Consider the following 16,945-nt stretch of genomic DNA (forward strand, 5'->3'; position numbering starts at 1 on the left):
CCTCTAACCATGACGCTTCATCCTCTCTATCCTCTAACCATGACCCTTCATCCTCTCTATCCTCTAACCATGACCCTTTGACCCTTCATCATCTCTATCCTCTAACCATGACCCTTCATCCTCTCTATCCTCTAACCATGACCCTTTATCCTCTCTATCCTCTAACCATGACCCTTTATCCTCTCTATCCTCTAACCATGACCCTTCATCCTCTCTATCCTCTAACCATGACCCTTCATCCTCTCTATCCTCTAACCATGACCCTTTATCCTCTCTATCCTCTAACCATGACCCTTCATCCTCTCTGTCCTCTAACCATGACCCTTCATCATCTCTATCCTCTAACCATGACCCTTCATCCTCTCTATCCTCTAACCATGACCCTTCATCCTCTAACCATGACCCTTCATCCTCTCTATCCTCTAACCATGACCCTTTATCCTCTCTATCCTCTAACCATGACCCTTCATCCTCTCTATCCTCTAACCATGACCCTTCATCCTCTCTATCCTCTAACCATGACCCTTCATCATCTCTGTCCTCTAACCATGACCCTTCATCCTCTCTATCCTCTAACCATGACACTTTATCCTCTAACCATGACCCTTCATCCTCTCTATCCTCTAACCATGACCCTTCATCCTCTCTATCCTCTAACCATGACCCTTCATCCTCTCTATCCTCTAACCATGACCCTTCATCATCTCTGTCCTCTAACCATGACCCTTCATCATCTCTATCCTCTAACCATGACCCTTCATCATCTCTATCCTCTAACCATGACCCTTCATCCTCTCTATCCTCTAACCATGACCCTTTATCCTCTCTATCCTCTAACCATGACACTTTATCCTCTCTATCCTCTAACCATGACCCTTTATCCTCTCTATCCTCTAACCATGACTCTTTATCCTCTAACCATGACCCTTCATCATCTCTATCCTCTAACCATGACCCTTTATCCTCTCTATCCTCTAACCATGACACTTTATCCTCTAACCATGACCCTTCATCCTCTCTATCCTCTAACCATGACCCTTTATCCTCTCTATCCTCTAACCATGACCCTTTATCCTCTCTATCCTCTAACCATGACTCTTTATCCTCTCTATCCTCTAACCATGACCCTTCATCCTCTCTATCCTCTAACCATGACCCTTTATCCTCTCTATCCTCTAACCATGACCCTTCATCATCTCTATCCTCTAACCATGACCCTTTATCCTCTCTATCCTCTAACCATGACCCTTTATCCTCTAACCATGACCCTTCATCATCTCTATCCTCTAACCATGACTCTTTATCCTCTCTATCCTCTAACCATGACCCTTCATCCTCTCTATCCTCTAACCATGACCCTTTATCATCTCTATCCTCTAACCATGACCCTTTATCCTCTCTATCCTCTAACCATGACCCTTCATCCTCTCTATCCTCTAACCATGACCCTTCATCATCTCTATCCTCTAACCATGACCCTTTATCCTCTCTATCCTCTAACCATGACCCTTCATCATCTCTATCCTCTAACCATGACGCTTCATCCTCTGTATCCTCTAACCATAACCCTTTATCCTCTCTATCCTCTAACCATGCCCCTTTATCCTCTCTATCCATGACCCTTTATCCTCTAGCAAACTATGACCCAACCCCAGCCTATCAATTATCTTTACATAACCCAAAACATCTGGTGTACACACTAGAGGTCGACCAATTAATCGGAATGGCCGATTAATTAGGGCTGATTTCAAGTTTTCATAACATGGACACCGATTATGGCTGATTACATTGCACTCCACGAGGAGACTGCGTGGCAGGCTGACTACCTGTTACGCGAGTGCAGCAAGGAGCCAAGGTAAGTTGCTAGCTAGCATTAAACTTATCTTATAAAAAACAATCAATCTTAACATAATCACTAGTTAACTACACATGGTTGATGATATTACTAGTTTATCTAACGTGTCCTGCGTTGCATGTAATCGATGCGGTGCCTGTTAATTTTCATTGAATCACAGCCTACTTCGCCAAACGGGTGATTTTAACAAGCGCATTCGCGAAAAAAGCACTGTCGTTGCACCAATGTACCTAACCATAAACATCAATGCCTTTCTTTAAAATCAATACACAAGTATTTATTTTTAAACCTGCATACTTAGTTAATATTGCATACTAACATGAATTTATTTAAACTAGGGAAATTGTGTCACTTCTCTTGGGTTCTGTGCAACAGAGTCAGGGTATATGCAGCAGTTTGGGCCGCCTGGCTCGTTGCGAAATGGGGGAAGACTATTTCTTCCTAACAAAGACAGCCAACTTCGCCAAACGGGGATGATTTAACAAAAGCGCATTTGTGAAAAAAGCACAATCGTTGCACGAATGTACCTAACCATAAACATCAATGCCTTTCTTAAAATCAATACACAGAAGTATATATTTTTTAACCTGCATATTTAGTTAAAAGAAATTAATGTTAGCAGGCTAAATTAAACTAGGGAAATTGTGTCACTGCTCTTGCGTTCATTGCACGCAGAGTCAGGGTATATGCAACAGTTTGGGCCGCCTGGCTCGTTGCGAACTAATTTGCCAGAATTTTACATAATTATGACATAACATTGAAGGTTGTGCAATGTAACAGCAATATTTAGACTTAAGGATCCCACCCGTTAGATAAAATACGGAACGGTTACGTATTTCACTGAAAAAATAAACGTTTTGTTTTCGAAATGATAGTTTCCGGATTCTACCATATTAATGACCTAAGGCTCGTATTTCTGTGTGTTATTATATTATAATTAAGTCTATGATTTGATAGAGCAGTCTGACTGAGCGGTGGTAGGCACCAGCAGGCTCGTAAGCATTCATTCAAACAGCACCTTCCTGCATTTGCCAGCAGCTCTTCGCAATGCTTCAAGCATTGCGCTGTTTATGACTTCAAGCCTATCAACTCCCGAGGTTAGGCTGGCAATACTAAAGTACCTATTAGAACATCCAATAGTCAAAGGTATATGAAATACAAATGGTATAGAGAGAGAGAGTCCTATAATTCCTTTAATAACTACAACCTAAAACTTCTTACCTGGGAATATTGAAGACTAATGTTAAAAGGAACCACCAGCTTTCATATGTTCTCATGTTCTGAGCAAGGAACTTAAACAATAGCTTTTTTACATGGCACATATTGCACTTTTACTTTGTTCTCCAACACTTTGCTTTTGCATTATTTAAAACAAATTGAACATGTTTCATTATTTATTTGAGACTACATTTATGTTATTTATGTATTATATTAAGTTAAAATAAAAGTGTTCATTCAGTATTGTTGTAATTGTCATTATTACAAATATATATATAAAAATCAGCCGATTAATCGGTATCGGCTTTTTTTTGGTCCTCCAATAACCGGTATCGGTATCAGCGTTGAATAATCATAATCGGTCGACCTCTAGTACACACATCTAAACGTCCCGTATTTTCCACATGGCTAAGCCTTCCTTGTTACCTGCTGACTGACTCCCTAAGGTTCTGTTATAAAACCTCCGCTTTGACCTATCTTCACTGATTGGTTGAGCCAATGGCTAACATGTTAGCAGACTGCAAAGGACTGAAACATTGCTCTTTCTTCCCAGTTACCAATGGAACAGCAGATTAGACTGTGTGTGTGCGTGTCTCACCCTCCCAGGCCTGTTCAGAGTGGTTGGGGGTGTTGCAGTAGCCATAAGCCTCAGCGATTGGGTCTGGTTCAGGAGCCTCTGTGTTGGGGACAGGGATCACTCTCTTCCTGCTCTTCCCTTGGCCCTGGCCTTGACCCTGGGGGGGCCGCTCCTCACCCATGGGTGTAGTGGGGATTAGGTGGACTGGAGAGAGAAGAGAGGGGGGAGTATAAACATTTTCAAATTACTTTAATGGGCCAATTCCTCAATGTTTGACAGATTGTGAGGGAGAGAGAGACTGAATGAAATAGCAGAGAATAAAGGATTGAGTGAGAGAAAGAGAGCGAGAGAGAAGTATAGCGAGAGAGACACACACCACTGACATCCATTTCTCAAAGGACTCTCCTTTATTAAGGTCTATAAAGTCTATTAACCTCCCCTCAGCCCAGCATCAGCCCAGCCTCCCCCTCAGCCCCCCTCAGCCCATCATGTTCCCAGCCTCCTCCTCAGCCCATCCTGTCCCCAGCCTCCTCCTCAGCCCATCATGACCCCAGCTTCAGCCCAGCATGTCCACAGTCTTAGCCCATCATGGCCCCAGCCTCCTCCTCAGCCCAGCCTCAACCCATCATGTCTCCAGCTTCAGCCCAGCCTCCTCCTCAGCCCAGTCTCAGCCCATCATGTCTCCAACTTCAGCCCAGCCTCCTCCTCAGTCCAGCCTCCCCTCAGCCCAGACTCAACCCATCATGACCCCAGCCTCCTCCTCAACCCAGCCTCAGCCCATCATGACCCCAGCCTCCTCCTCAACCCAGCCTCAGCCCATCATGTCCCCAGCCTCCTCCTCAGTCCAGCCTCAGCGCTAGCCCAGCCTCTGCACCTCATGTCCCCAGATTCAGCCCATCATGTCTCCAGCTTCAGCCTCAGCCCAGCCCTCTCCTCAGCCCAGTTTCAGCCCATCATTCCCCAGCTTCAGCCCAGCATGTCCCCAGTCTCAGCCCATCATGTCTCCAACTTCAGCCCAGCCTCCTCCTCAGTCCAGCCTCCCCTCAGCCCAGCCTCCCCTCAGCCCATCATGTCTCCAACTTCAGCCCAGCCTCCTCCTCAGTCCAGCCTCAGCCTCAGCCCAGCCTCCCCTCAGCCCAGACTCAGCCCATCATGACCCAAGCCTCCTCCTCAGCCCAGCTCATCTACATGTGAACAGCAGTAGAACCCTGTACAAAACCCCTCACCAATAACCCAGGGTTGCCTTGACAACCATTGACCTGTGACCCCAAGGCCAGGCGGCCCAAGGTGAGAGAGCGGTGTGGGAACTACTGCAGTCCCCTTCAGAAACACAGGCCAGTCAGTTAGCATCAGTATAGACTCACTGGTCAGTCAGCATCAGTATAGACTCACCAGTCAGTTAGCATCAGTATAGACTCACTGGTCAGTCAGCACCAGTATAGACTGTCAGTTAACATCAGTATAGACTCACTGGTCAGTTAGCACCAGTATAGACTGTCAGTTAACATCAGTATAGACTCACTGGTCAGTTAGCACCAGTAAAGATGGTCAGTTAACATCAGTATAGACTCACTGGTCAGTTAGCATCAGTATAGACTGTCAGTTAACATCAGTATAGACTCACTGGTCAGTTAGCATCAGTAAAGATGGTCAGTTAACATCAGTATAGATTCACCGGTCAGTTAGCATCAGTATAGACTCACCGGTCAGTTAGCATCACTATAGACTCACCGGTCAATCAGCATCAGTATCGACTCACTGTTCAGTTAGCATCAGCATAGACAGTCAGTTAACGTCAGTATAGACTCACTGGTCAGTTAGCATCAGTATAGACAGTCAGTTAGCATCAGTATAGACTCACCGGTCAGTTAGCATCACTATAGACTCACCGGTCAGTCAGCATCAGTATCGACTCACTGTTCAGTTAGCATCAGCATAGACGGTCAGTTAACATCAGTATAGACTCACTGGTCAGTTAGCATCAGTATAGACGGTCAGTTAACATCAGTATAGACTCACTGGTCAGTTAGCACCAGTATAGACAGCCAGTTAACATCAGTATAGACTCACTGGTCAGTTAGCACCAGTATAGATGGTCAGTTAGCATCAATAACGTCCTTTGTTACACGGAAATATGGGTCACTCGAGACACTATCGGAGTAGGTACAGCCACCTGGTTTCTTCACGCATCGCGCCGACAGGAACAAGCATCTCTCTGGTAAGAAGAAGGGCGGGGGTGTATGCCTTATGATTAACGAGACGTGGTGTGATCATAACAACATACAGGAAAAGTCCTTTTGTTGACCTGACTTAGAACCCTAAATTTTATCAGCATATCGATTGCGCGACCCGGGCTGGCAAAACCCTGGATCATTGTTATTCTAACTTCCGTGACGCATATAAGGCCCTCCCCCGCCCTCCTTTCGGAAAAGCTGTCCACGACTCAATTTTGTTGCTCCCAGCCTATAGACAGAAACTAAAACAGGAAGCACCCGTGTTCAGGTCTGTTCAACGCTGGTCCGACCAATCGGATTCCACACTTCAAGATTGCTTCAATCACGTGGACTGGGATATGTTCCGCATAGCATCGAACAACAACATTGATGAATACGCTGATTCGGTGAGTGAGTTTATTAGCAAGTGCATCAGTGATGTTGTACCCACAGCGTCTATTGAAACATTCCCCAACCAGAAACCGTGGATTGATGGCAGCATTCGCGCAAAACTGAAAGCGCAAACCACTGCTTTTAATCAGGGCAAGGTGACCAGAAACATGACTGAATACAAATAGTGTAGCTATTCCCTCCGCAAGGCAATCAAACAAGCTAAGCGTCAGTACAAAGACAAAGTAGAGTCGCAATTCAACGGCTCAGACACGAGAGGTATGTGGCAGGGTCTACAGTCAATCACGGACTACAAAAGAAAAACTAGCCCCGTCGCGGACCACGATGTCTTGCTCCCAGACAAACTAAACAACTTCTTTGCTCGCTTTGAGGACAATACAGTGCCATTGACATGGCCCACTACCAAAACCTGCGGGCTATCCTTCACTGCAGCCAACGTGAGTAAAACATTTAAACGTGTTAACCCTCGCAAGGCTGCAGGCCCAGACGGCATCCCCAGTCGCATCCTCAGAGCATGCGCAGACCAGCTGGCTGGTGTGTTTACGGACATATTCAATCAACCCTTATCCCAGTCTGCTGTTCCCACATTCTTCAAGAGGGCCACCATTGTTCCTGTCCCAAGAAAGCTAAGGTAACTGATCTAAATGACTACCGCCCCGTAGCACTCACTTCCGTCATCATGAAGTGCTTTGAGAGGCTAGTCAAGGACCATATCCCCTCCACCCTACCTGACACATCTAGACCCACTCCAATTTGCTTACCGCCCCAATAGGTCCACAGACGATGCAATCGCAATCACACTGCCCTAACCCATCTGGACAAGAGGAATACCTATGTAAGAATGCTGTTCATCGACTACAGCTCAGCATTTAACACCATAGTACCCTCCAAACTTGTCATTAAGCTCAAGACCCTGGGTCTCGACCCCGCCCTGTGCAACTGGGTCCTGGACTTCCTGACGGGCCACCCCCAGGTGGTGAGGGTAGGTAACAACATCTTACCCTCGCTGATCCTCAACACTGGGGCCCCACAGGGGTGTGTTCTCAGCCCTCTCCTGTACTCCCTGTTCACCCAAGACTGCGTGGCCATGCACGCCTCCAACTCAATCATGAAGTTTGCAGACGACACTACAGTGGTAGGCTTGATTACCAACAACGACGAGACGGCCTACAGGGAAGAGGTGAGGGCCCTCGGAGTGTGGTGTCAGGAAAATAACCTCACACTCAATGTCGACAAAACAAAGGAGATGATCGTGGACTTCAGGAAACAGCAGAGGGAGCAGCCCCCTATCCACATTGACGGGATAGTAGTGGAGAGGGTGGAAAGTTTTAAGTTCCTCGGCGTACACATCACGGACAAACTGAAATGGTCCACCCACAGAGACAGCGTGGTGAAGAAGTCGCAGCAGCGCCTCTTCAACCTCAGGAGGCTGAAGAAATTCGGCTTGTCACCACACTCACAAACTTTTACAGATGCACAATCGAAAGCATCCTGTCGGGCTGTATCACCGCCTGGTACGGCAACTCCTCCGCCCACAACCGTAAGGCTCTCCAGAGGGTAGTGACGTCTGCACAACGCATCACCGGGGGAAAAGTACCTGCCCTCCAGGACACCTACACCACCCGATGTAACAGGAAGGCCAACAAGATCATCAAGGACAACAACCACCCGAGCCACTGCCTGTTCACCCCACTATCATCCAGAAGGCGAGGTCAGTACAGGTGCATCAAAGCGGGGACCGAGAGACTGAAAAACAGCTTCTATCTCAAGGCCATCATACTGTTAAACAGCCATCACTAACATTGAGTGGCTGCTGCCAACATACTGACTCAACTCTAGCCACTTTAATAATGGAAAAATTGATGTAATAAATGTATCACTAGCCAATTTATATAATGTTTACTTACCTTACATTACTCATCTCATATGTATATACTGTAGTCTATACCATCTACTGCATCTTGCCTATGCTGTTCGGCCATCACTCATTCATATATTTTTATGTACATATTCTTATTCATTCCTTTACACTTGTGTGTATAAGGTAGTTGTTGTGAAATTGTTAGATTAGATTACTTGTTAGATATTACTGCATGGTCGGAACTAGAAGCACAAGCATTTCACTACACTCGCATTAACATCTACTAACCATGTGTATGTGACATATACAATTTGATTTGATTTGTATAGACTAACCGGTCAGTTAGCATCAGTATAGACTCACTAATCAGTTAGCATCAGTATAGACAGTCAGTTAGCATCAGTATAGACTAGAGGTCGACCGATTAATCGGAATGGCCGATTAATTGGGGCCGATTTCACGTTTTCATAACAATTGGAAATCGGTATTGTTGGACGCCGATTTGGCCGAATTCTTTTTTTTTAAGACCATTATTTAACTAGGCAAGTCAGTTAAGAACACATTCTTATTTTCAATGACGGCCTAGGAACGGTGGGTTAACTGCCTTGTTCAGGGGCAGAAAGACAGATTTTTACCATGTCAGCTCAGGGATTCAATCTTGCAACCTTACGTTTAACTAGTCCAACGCTCTAACCACCTGCTTTACATTGCACTCCACGAGGTTACGCAAATGCAGTAAGAAGCTAAGGTAAGTTGCTAGCTAGCATTAAACTTATCTTATAAAAAACAATCAATCAATCATAATCACTAGTTAACTACACATGGTTGATGATATTACTAGTTTATCTAGCCTGTCCTGCGTTGCATATAATCGCTTAGGTACACGTTGCTCCAACCATAAACATCAATGCCTTTCTTAAAATCAATACACAAGTATATATTTTTAAACCTGCATATTTAGTTAATATTGCCTGCTAACATTAATTTATTTTAACTAGGGAAAATGTGTCACTTCTCTTGCAAACAGAGTCAGGGTATATGCAGCAGTTTGGGCCGCCTGGCTCGTTGCGAACTGTGAAGACTATTTCTTCCTAACAAAGACAGCCGACTTCGAAACGGGGGATGATTTAACAAAAGCGCATTTGCGAAAAAAGCACAATAGTTGCACGACTGTACCTAACCATAAACATCAATGCCTTTCTTAAAATCAATACACAGAAGTATATATTTTTAAACCTGCATATTTAGCTACATTAATTCCAGGTTAGCAGGCAATATTAACCAGGTGAAATTGTGTCATTTTGCGTTCATTGCACGCAGTCAGGGTATATGCAACACTTTGGGTAATTTGTCAGAATTTTACGTAATTATGACATAACACTGAAGGTTGTGCAATGTAACAGGAATAACATTTTGTTTTCGTGATGATAGTTTCCGGATTTGACCATATTAATGACCTAAGGCTCGTGTTTCTGTGTGTTATTATGTTATAATTAAGTCTACGATTTGATAGAGCAGTCTGACTGAGCGATGGTAGGCACCAGCACGCTCGTAAGCGTTCATTCAAACAGCACTTTCGTGCGTTTTGCCAGCAGCCATTCGCAATGCTTCAAGCATTGCGCTGTTTATGACTTCAAGCCTATCAACTCCCGAGATTAGGCTGGTGTAACCCATGTGAAATGGCTAGCTAGTTAGCCGGGTGCGCGCTAATAGCGTTTCAAACGTCACTCGCTCTGAGACTTGGAGTAGTTTTTTCCCTTCCTCTACATGGGTAACGCTGCTTCGAGGGTGGCTGTTGTCGATGTGTTCCTGGTTCAAGCCCAGGTAGGAGCGGGGAAAGGGACGGAAGCTAAACTGTTACACTGGCAATACTAAAGTGCCTATAAGAACATCCAATAGTCAAAGGTATATGAAATACAAATCGTATAGAGAGAAAAAGTCCTATAATTCCTATAATAACTACAACCTAAAACATCTTACCTGGGATATATTGAAGACTCATGTTAAAAGGAACCACCAGCTTTCATATGATCTCATGTTCTGAGCAAGGAACTTAAACGTTAGCTTTTTTACATGGCACATATTGCACTTTAACTTTCTTCTCCAACACTTTGCTTTTGCATTATTTAAATCAAATTGAACATGTTTCACTATTTATTTGAGGCTAAATTGATTTTATTGATGTATTATATTAAGTTAAAATAAGTGTTCCTTCAGTATTGTTGTAATTGTCATTATTACAAATAATATATATATTTTTTTTAATCGGCCGATTAATCGGTATCGAGGTTTTTGGCCCTCCAATAATCGGCATCGGCGTTGAAAAATCATAATCGGTCGACCTCTAGTATAGACTCACTGGTCAGTTAGCATCAGTATATATAGTTAGTTAGCATCAGTATAGATGGTCAATTAACATCAGTATAGACTCACCAGGCAGTTAGCATCAGTATAGACAGTCAGTTAGTATCGGTATAGACTCACTGATCGTTAGCATCAGTATAGACAGTGAGTTACCCTCAGTATAGACTCACTGATCGGTTAGCATCAGTATAGACAGTCAGTTAGTATCACCATAGACTCCCCGGTCAGTTAGTATCAGTATAGACTCTCTGGTCAGTTAGCATCAGTATAGACAGTCAGTTAGTATGAGTATAGACTCACTGGTCGGTTAGCATCAGTATAGACTCTCTGGTCGGTTAGCATCAGTATAGACAGTCAGTTAGTATGAGTATAGACTCTCTGGTCGGTTAGCATCAGTATAGACTCTCTGGTCGGTTAGCATCAGTATAGACAGTCAGTTAGTATCACTATAGACTCACCGGTCAGTTAGTATCATTATAGACTCACCAGTCAGTTAGTATCAGTATAGACTCTCTGGTCGGTTAGCATCAGTATAGACAGTCAGTTAGGATGAGTATAGACTCACTGGTCGGTTAGCATCACTATAGACTCACCGGTCAGTTAGTATCAGTATAGACTCACCGGTCAGTTAGTATCAGTATAGACTCTCTGGTCGGTTAGCATCAGTATAGACAGTCAGTTAGTATCAGTATAGACTCACCGGTCAGTTAGTATCAGTATAGACTCACTGGTCGGTTAGCATCAGTATAGAGTCACTGATTGGTTAGCATCAGTATAGAGTCACTGATTGGTTAGCATCAGTATAGAGTCACTGATTGGTTAGCATCAGTATAGACAGTCAGTTAGTATCACCATAGACTCACCGGTCAGTTAGTATCAGTATAGACTCACTGGTCAGTTAGTATCAGTATAGACTCACTGGTCGGTTAGCATCAGTATAGACAGTCAGTTAGTATCAGTATAGACTCACCGGTCAGTTAGTATCACTATAGACTCACCGGTCATTTAGTATCAGTATAGACTCACCGGTCAGTTAGTATCAGTATAGACTCACCGGTCAGTTAGTATCAGTATAGACTCACTGGTCAGTTAGTATCAGTATAGACTCACTGGTCGGTTAGCATCAGTATAGAGAGTAAGTTAGTATCAGTATAGACTCACCGGTCAGTTAGCATCAGTATAGACTCACCGGTCAGTTAGTATCAGTATAGACTCTCTGGTCGGTTAGCATCAGTATAGACAGTCAGTTAGTATCAGTATAGACTCACCGGTCAGTTAGTATGAGTATAGACTCACTGGTCGGTTAGTATCAGTATAGACTCACTGGTCAGTTAGTATCAGTATAGACTCACTGGTCAGTTAGCATCAGTATAGACAGTCAGTTAGTATGAGTATAGACTCACTGGTTGGTTAGCATCAGTATAGACAGTCAGTTAGTATCAGTATAGACTCACTGGTCAGTTAGCATCAGTATAGACTCACTGGTCAGTTAGTATGAGTATAGACTCACTGGTCAGTTAGTATGAGTATAGACTCACTGGTCGGTTAGCATCAGTATAGACAGTCAGTTAGTATCAGTATAGACAGTCAGTTAGTATCAGTATAGACTCACCGGTCAGTTAGTATGAGTATAGACTCACTGGTCGATTAGCATCAGTATAGACAGTCAGTTAGTATCAGTATAGACAGTCAGTTAGTATGAGTATAGACTCTCTGGTCGGTTAGCATCAGTATAGACAGTCAGTTAGTATGAGTATAGACTCACTGGTTGGTTAGCATCAGTATAGACTCTCTGGTCGGTTAGCATCAGTATAGACAGTCAGTTAGTATGAGTATAGACTCTCTGGTCGGTTAGCATCAGTATAGACAGTCAGTTAGTATCAGTATAGACTCACCGGTCAGTTAGTATCACTACAGACTCACCGGTCAGTTAGTATCAGTATAGACTCACTGATCGGTTAGCATCAGTATAGAGTCACTGATTGGTTAGCATCAGTATAGAGTCACTGATTGGTTAGCATCAGTATAGACAGTCAGTTAGTATCACCATAGACTCACCGGTCAGTTAGTATCAGTATAGACTCACTGGTCGGTTAGCATCAGTATAGACAGTCAGTTAGTATCACCATAGACTCACCGGTCAGTTAGTATCAGTATAGACTCACTGGTCAGTTAGTATCAGTATAGACTCACTGGTCGGTTAGCATCAGTATAGACAGTCAGTTAGTATCAGTATAGACTCACCGGTCAGTTAGTATCACTATAGACTCACCGGTCATTTAGTATCAGTATAGACTCACCGGTCAGTTAGTATCAGTATAGACTCACCGGTCAGTTAGTATCAGTATAGACTCTCTGGTCGGTTAGCATCAGTATAGACAGTCAGTTAGTATCAGTATAGACTGACCGGTCAGTTAGTATCACTATAGACTCACCGGTCAGTTAGTATCAGTATAGACTCTCTGGTCGGTTAGCATCAGTATAGACAGTCAGTTAGTATCAGTATAGACAGTCAGTTAGTATCAGTATAGACTCACCGGTCAGTTAGTATCAGTATAGACTCACTGATCGGTTAGCATCAGTATAGAGTCACTGATTGGTTAGCATCAGTATAGACAGTCAGTTAGTATCACCATAGACTCACCGGTCAGTTAGTATCAGTATAGACTCACTGGTCAGTTAGTATCAGTATAGACTCACTGGTCAGTTAGTATCAGTATAGACTCACTGGTCGGTTAGCATCAGTATAGAGAGTAAGTTAGTATCAGTATAGACTCACCGGTCAGTTAGCATCAGTATAGACTCACCGGTCAGTTAGTATCAGTATAGACTCTCTGGTCGGTTAGCATCAGTATAGACAGTCAGTTAGTATCAGTATAGACTCACCGGTCAGTTAGTATGAGTATAGACTCACTGGTCGGTTAGTATCAGTATAGACTCACTGGTCAGTTAGTATCAGTATAGACTCACTGGTCAGTTAGCATCAGTATAGACAGTCAGTTAGTATGAGTATAGACTCACTGGTTGGTTAGCATCAGTATAGACAGTCAGTTAGTATCAGTATAGACTCACTGGTCAGTTAGCATCAGTATAGACTCACTGGTCAGTTAGTATGAGTATAGACTCACTGGTCAGTTAGTATGAGTATAGACTCACTGGTCGGTTAGCATCAGTATAGACAGTCAGTTAGTATCAGTATAGACAGTCAGTTAGTATCAGTATAGACTCACCGGTCAGTTAGTATGAGTATAGACTCACTGGTCGATTAGCATCAGTATAGACAGTCAGTTAGTATCAGTATAGACAGTCAGTTAGTATGAGTATAGACTCTCTGGTCGGTTAGCATCAGTATAGACAGTCAGTTAGTATGAGTATAGACTCACTGGTTGGTTAGCATCAGTATAGACTCTCTGGTCGGTTAGCATCAGTATAGACAGTCAGTTAGTATGAGTATAGACTCTCTGGTCGGTTAGCATCAGTATAGACAGTCAGTTAGTATCAGTATAGACTCACCGGTCAGTTAGTATCACTACAGACTCACCGGTCAGTTAGTATCAGTATAGACTCACTGATCGGTTAGCATCAGTATAGAGTCACTGATTGGTTAGCATCAGTATAGAGTCACTGATTGGTTAGCATCAGTATAGACAGTCAGTTAGTATCACCATAGACTCACCGGTCAGTTAGTATCAGTATAGACTCACTGGTCAGTTAGTATCAGTATAGACTCACTGGTCGGTTAGCATCAGTATAGACAGTCAGTTAGTATCAGTATAGAATCACTGGTCAGTTAGTATCAGTATAGACTCACTGGTCAGTTAGTATCAGTATAGACTCACTGGTCGGTTAGCATCAGTATAGACAGTCAGTTAGTATCAGTATAGACTCACCGGTCAGTTAGTATCACTATAGACTCACCAGTCAGTTAGTATCAGTATAGACTCTCTGGTCGGTTAGCATCAGTATAGACAGTCAGTTAGTATCAGTATAGACTCACCGGTCAGTTAGTATCAGTATAGACTCACTGGTCGGTTAGCATCAGTATAGACAGTCAGTTAGTATCAGTATAGACAGTCAGTTAGTATCAGTATAGACTCACTGGTCAGTTAGTATCAGTATAGACTCACTGGTCAGTTAGTATCAGTATAGACTCTCTGGTCGGTTAGCATCAGTATAGACAGTCAGTTAGTATCAGTATAGACTCACCGGTCAGTTAGTATCAGTATAGACTCACTGGTCGGTTAGCATCAGTATAGACAGTCAGTTAGTATCAGTATAGACAGTCAGTTAGTATCAGTATAGACTCACTGGTCAGTTAGTATCAGTATAGACTCACTGGTCGGTTAGCATCAGTATAGACAGTCAGTTAGTATCAGTATAGACTCACTGGTCAGTTAGTATCAGTATAGACTCACTGGTCAGTTAGTATCAGTATAGACTCACTGGTCGGTTAGCATCAGTATAGACAGTCAGTTAGTATCAGTATAGACTCACCGGTCGGTTAGCATCAGTATAGACTCACCAGTCAGTTAGTATCAGTATAGACTCTCTGGTCGGTTAGCATCAGTATAGACAGTCAGTTAGTATAATTATAGACTCACCGGTCAGTTAGTATCAGTATAGACTCACTGATCGGTTAGCATCAGTATAGAGTCACTGATTGGTTAGCATCAGTATAGAGTCACTGATTGGTTAGCATCAGTATAGAGTCACTGATTGGTTAGCATCAGTATAGACAGTCAGTTAGTATCACCATAGACTCACCGGTCAGTTAGTATCAGTATAGACTCACTGGTCAGTTAGTATCAGTATAGACTCACTGGTCGGTTAGCATCAGTATAGACAGTCAGTTAGTATCAGTATAGACTCACTGGTCAGTTAGTATCAGTATAGACTCACTGGTCAGTTAGTATCAGTATAGACTCACTGGTCGGTTAGCATCAGTATAGACAGTCAGTTAGTATCAGTATAGACTCACCAGTCAGTTAGTATCAGTATAGACTCTCTGGTCGGTTAGCATCAGTATAGACAGTCAGTTAGTATCAGTATAGACTCACCGGTCAGTTAGTATCAGTATAGACTCACTGGTCGGTTAGCATCAGTATAGACAGTCAGTTAGTATCAGTATAGACAGTCAGTTAGTATCAGTATAGACTCACTGGTCAGTTAGTATCAGTATAGACTCACTGGTCAGTTAGTATCAGTATAGACTCACTGGTCAGTTAGTATCAGTATAGACTCACTGGTCGGTTAGCATCAGTATAGACAGTCAGTTAGTATCAGTATAGACTCACCGGTCAGTTAGTATCACTATAGACTCACCAGTCAGTTAGTATAATTATAGACTCACCGGTCAGTTAGTATCAGTATAGACTCACTGATCGGTTAGCATCAGTATAGAGTCACTGATTGGTTAGCATCAGTATAGAGTCACTGATTGGTTAGCATCAGTATAGACAGTCAGTTAGTATCACCATAGACTCACCGGTCAGTTAGTATGAGTATAGACTCTCTGGTCGGTTAGCATCAGTATAGACAGTCAGTTAGTATCAGTATAGACTCACCGGTCAGTTAGTATCACTATAGACTCACCGGTCATTTAGTATCAGTATAGACTCACTGGTCAGTTAGTATCAGTATAGACTCTCTGGTCGGTTAGCATCAGTATAGACAGTCAGTTAGTATCAGTATAGACTGACCGGTCAGTTAGGATCACTATAGACTCACCGGTCAGTTAGTATCAGTATAGACTCTCTGGTCGGTTAGCATCAGTATAGACAGTCAGTTAGTATCAGTATAGACAGTCAGTTAGTATCAGTATAGAATCACTGGTCAGTTAGTATCAGTATAGACTCACTGGTCAGTTAGTATCAGTATAGACTCACTGGTCGGTTATCATCAGTATAGACAGTCAGTTAGTATCAGTATAGACTCACCGGTCAGTTAGTATCACTATAGACTCACCAGTCAGTTAGTATCAGTATAGACTCTCTGGTCGGTTAGCATCAGTATAGACAGTCAGTTAGTATCAGTATAGACTCACCGGTCAGTTAGTATCAGTATAGACTCACTGGTCGGTTAGCATCAGTATAGACAGTCAGTTAGTATCAGTATAGACAGTCAGTTAGTATCAGTATAGACTCACTGGTCAGTTAGTATCAGTATAGACTCACTGGTCAGTTAGTATCAGTATAGACTCACTGGTCAGTTAGTATCAGTATAGACTCACTGGTCGGTTAGCATCAGTATAGACAGTCAGTTAGTATCAGTATAGACTCACCGGTCAGTTAGTATCACTATAGACTCACCAGTCAGTTAGTATAATTATAGACTCACCGGTCAGTTAGTATCAGTATAGACTCACTGATCGGTTAGCATCAGTATAGAGTCACTGATTGGTTAGCATCAGTATAGAGTCACTGATTGGTTAGCATCAGTATAGACAG

General features: G+C 43.1%; 1 protein-coding gene across 2 annotated transcripts in view; it reads right to left on the minus strand.

Moving 5' to 3' along the window:
* Window positions 1-16,945, minus strand: part of LOC106613131 (2-phosphoxylose phosphatase 1) — a 51,841-nt gene that overhangs the window by 20,106 nt on the left and 14,790 nt on the right. For both annotated transcript variants that reach the window (XM_014215089.3, XM_014215090.3), the window contains exon 3: window positions 3,672-3,854. In XM_014215089.3, coding sequence (XP_014070564.1) covers window positions 3,672-3,854 — 183 coding nt within the window. The remainder of the gene's footprint in view (window positions 1-3,671; window positions 3,855-16,945) is intronic.

The sequence above is a fragment of the Salmo salar genome, chromosome 09 (assembly GCF_965601325.2).
Source record: "Salmo salar chromosome 09, fSalSal1, whole genome shotgun sequence".
NCBI classification, from domain to species: Eukaryota; Metazoa; Chordata; class Actinopteri; order Salmoniformes; family Salmonidae; genus Salmo; species Salmo salar.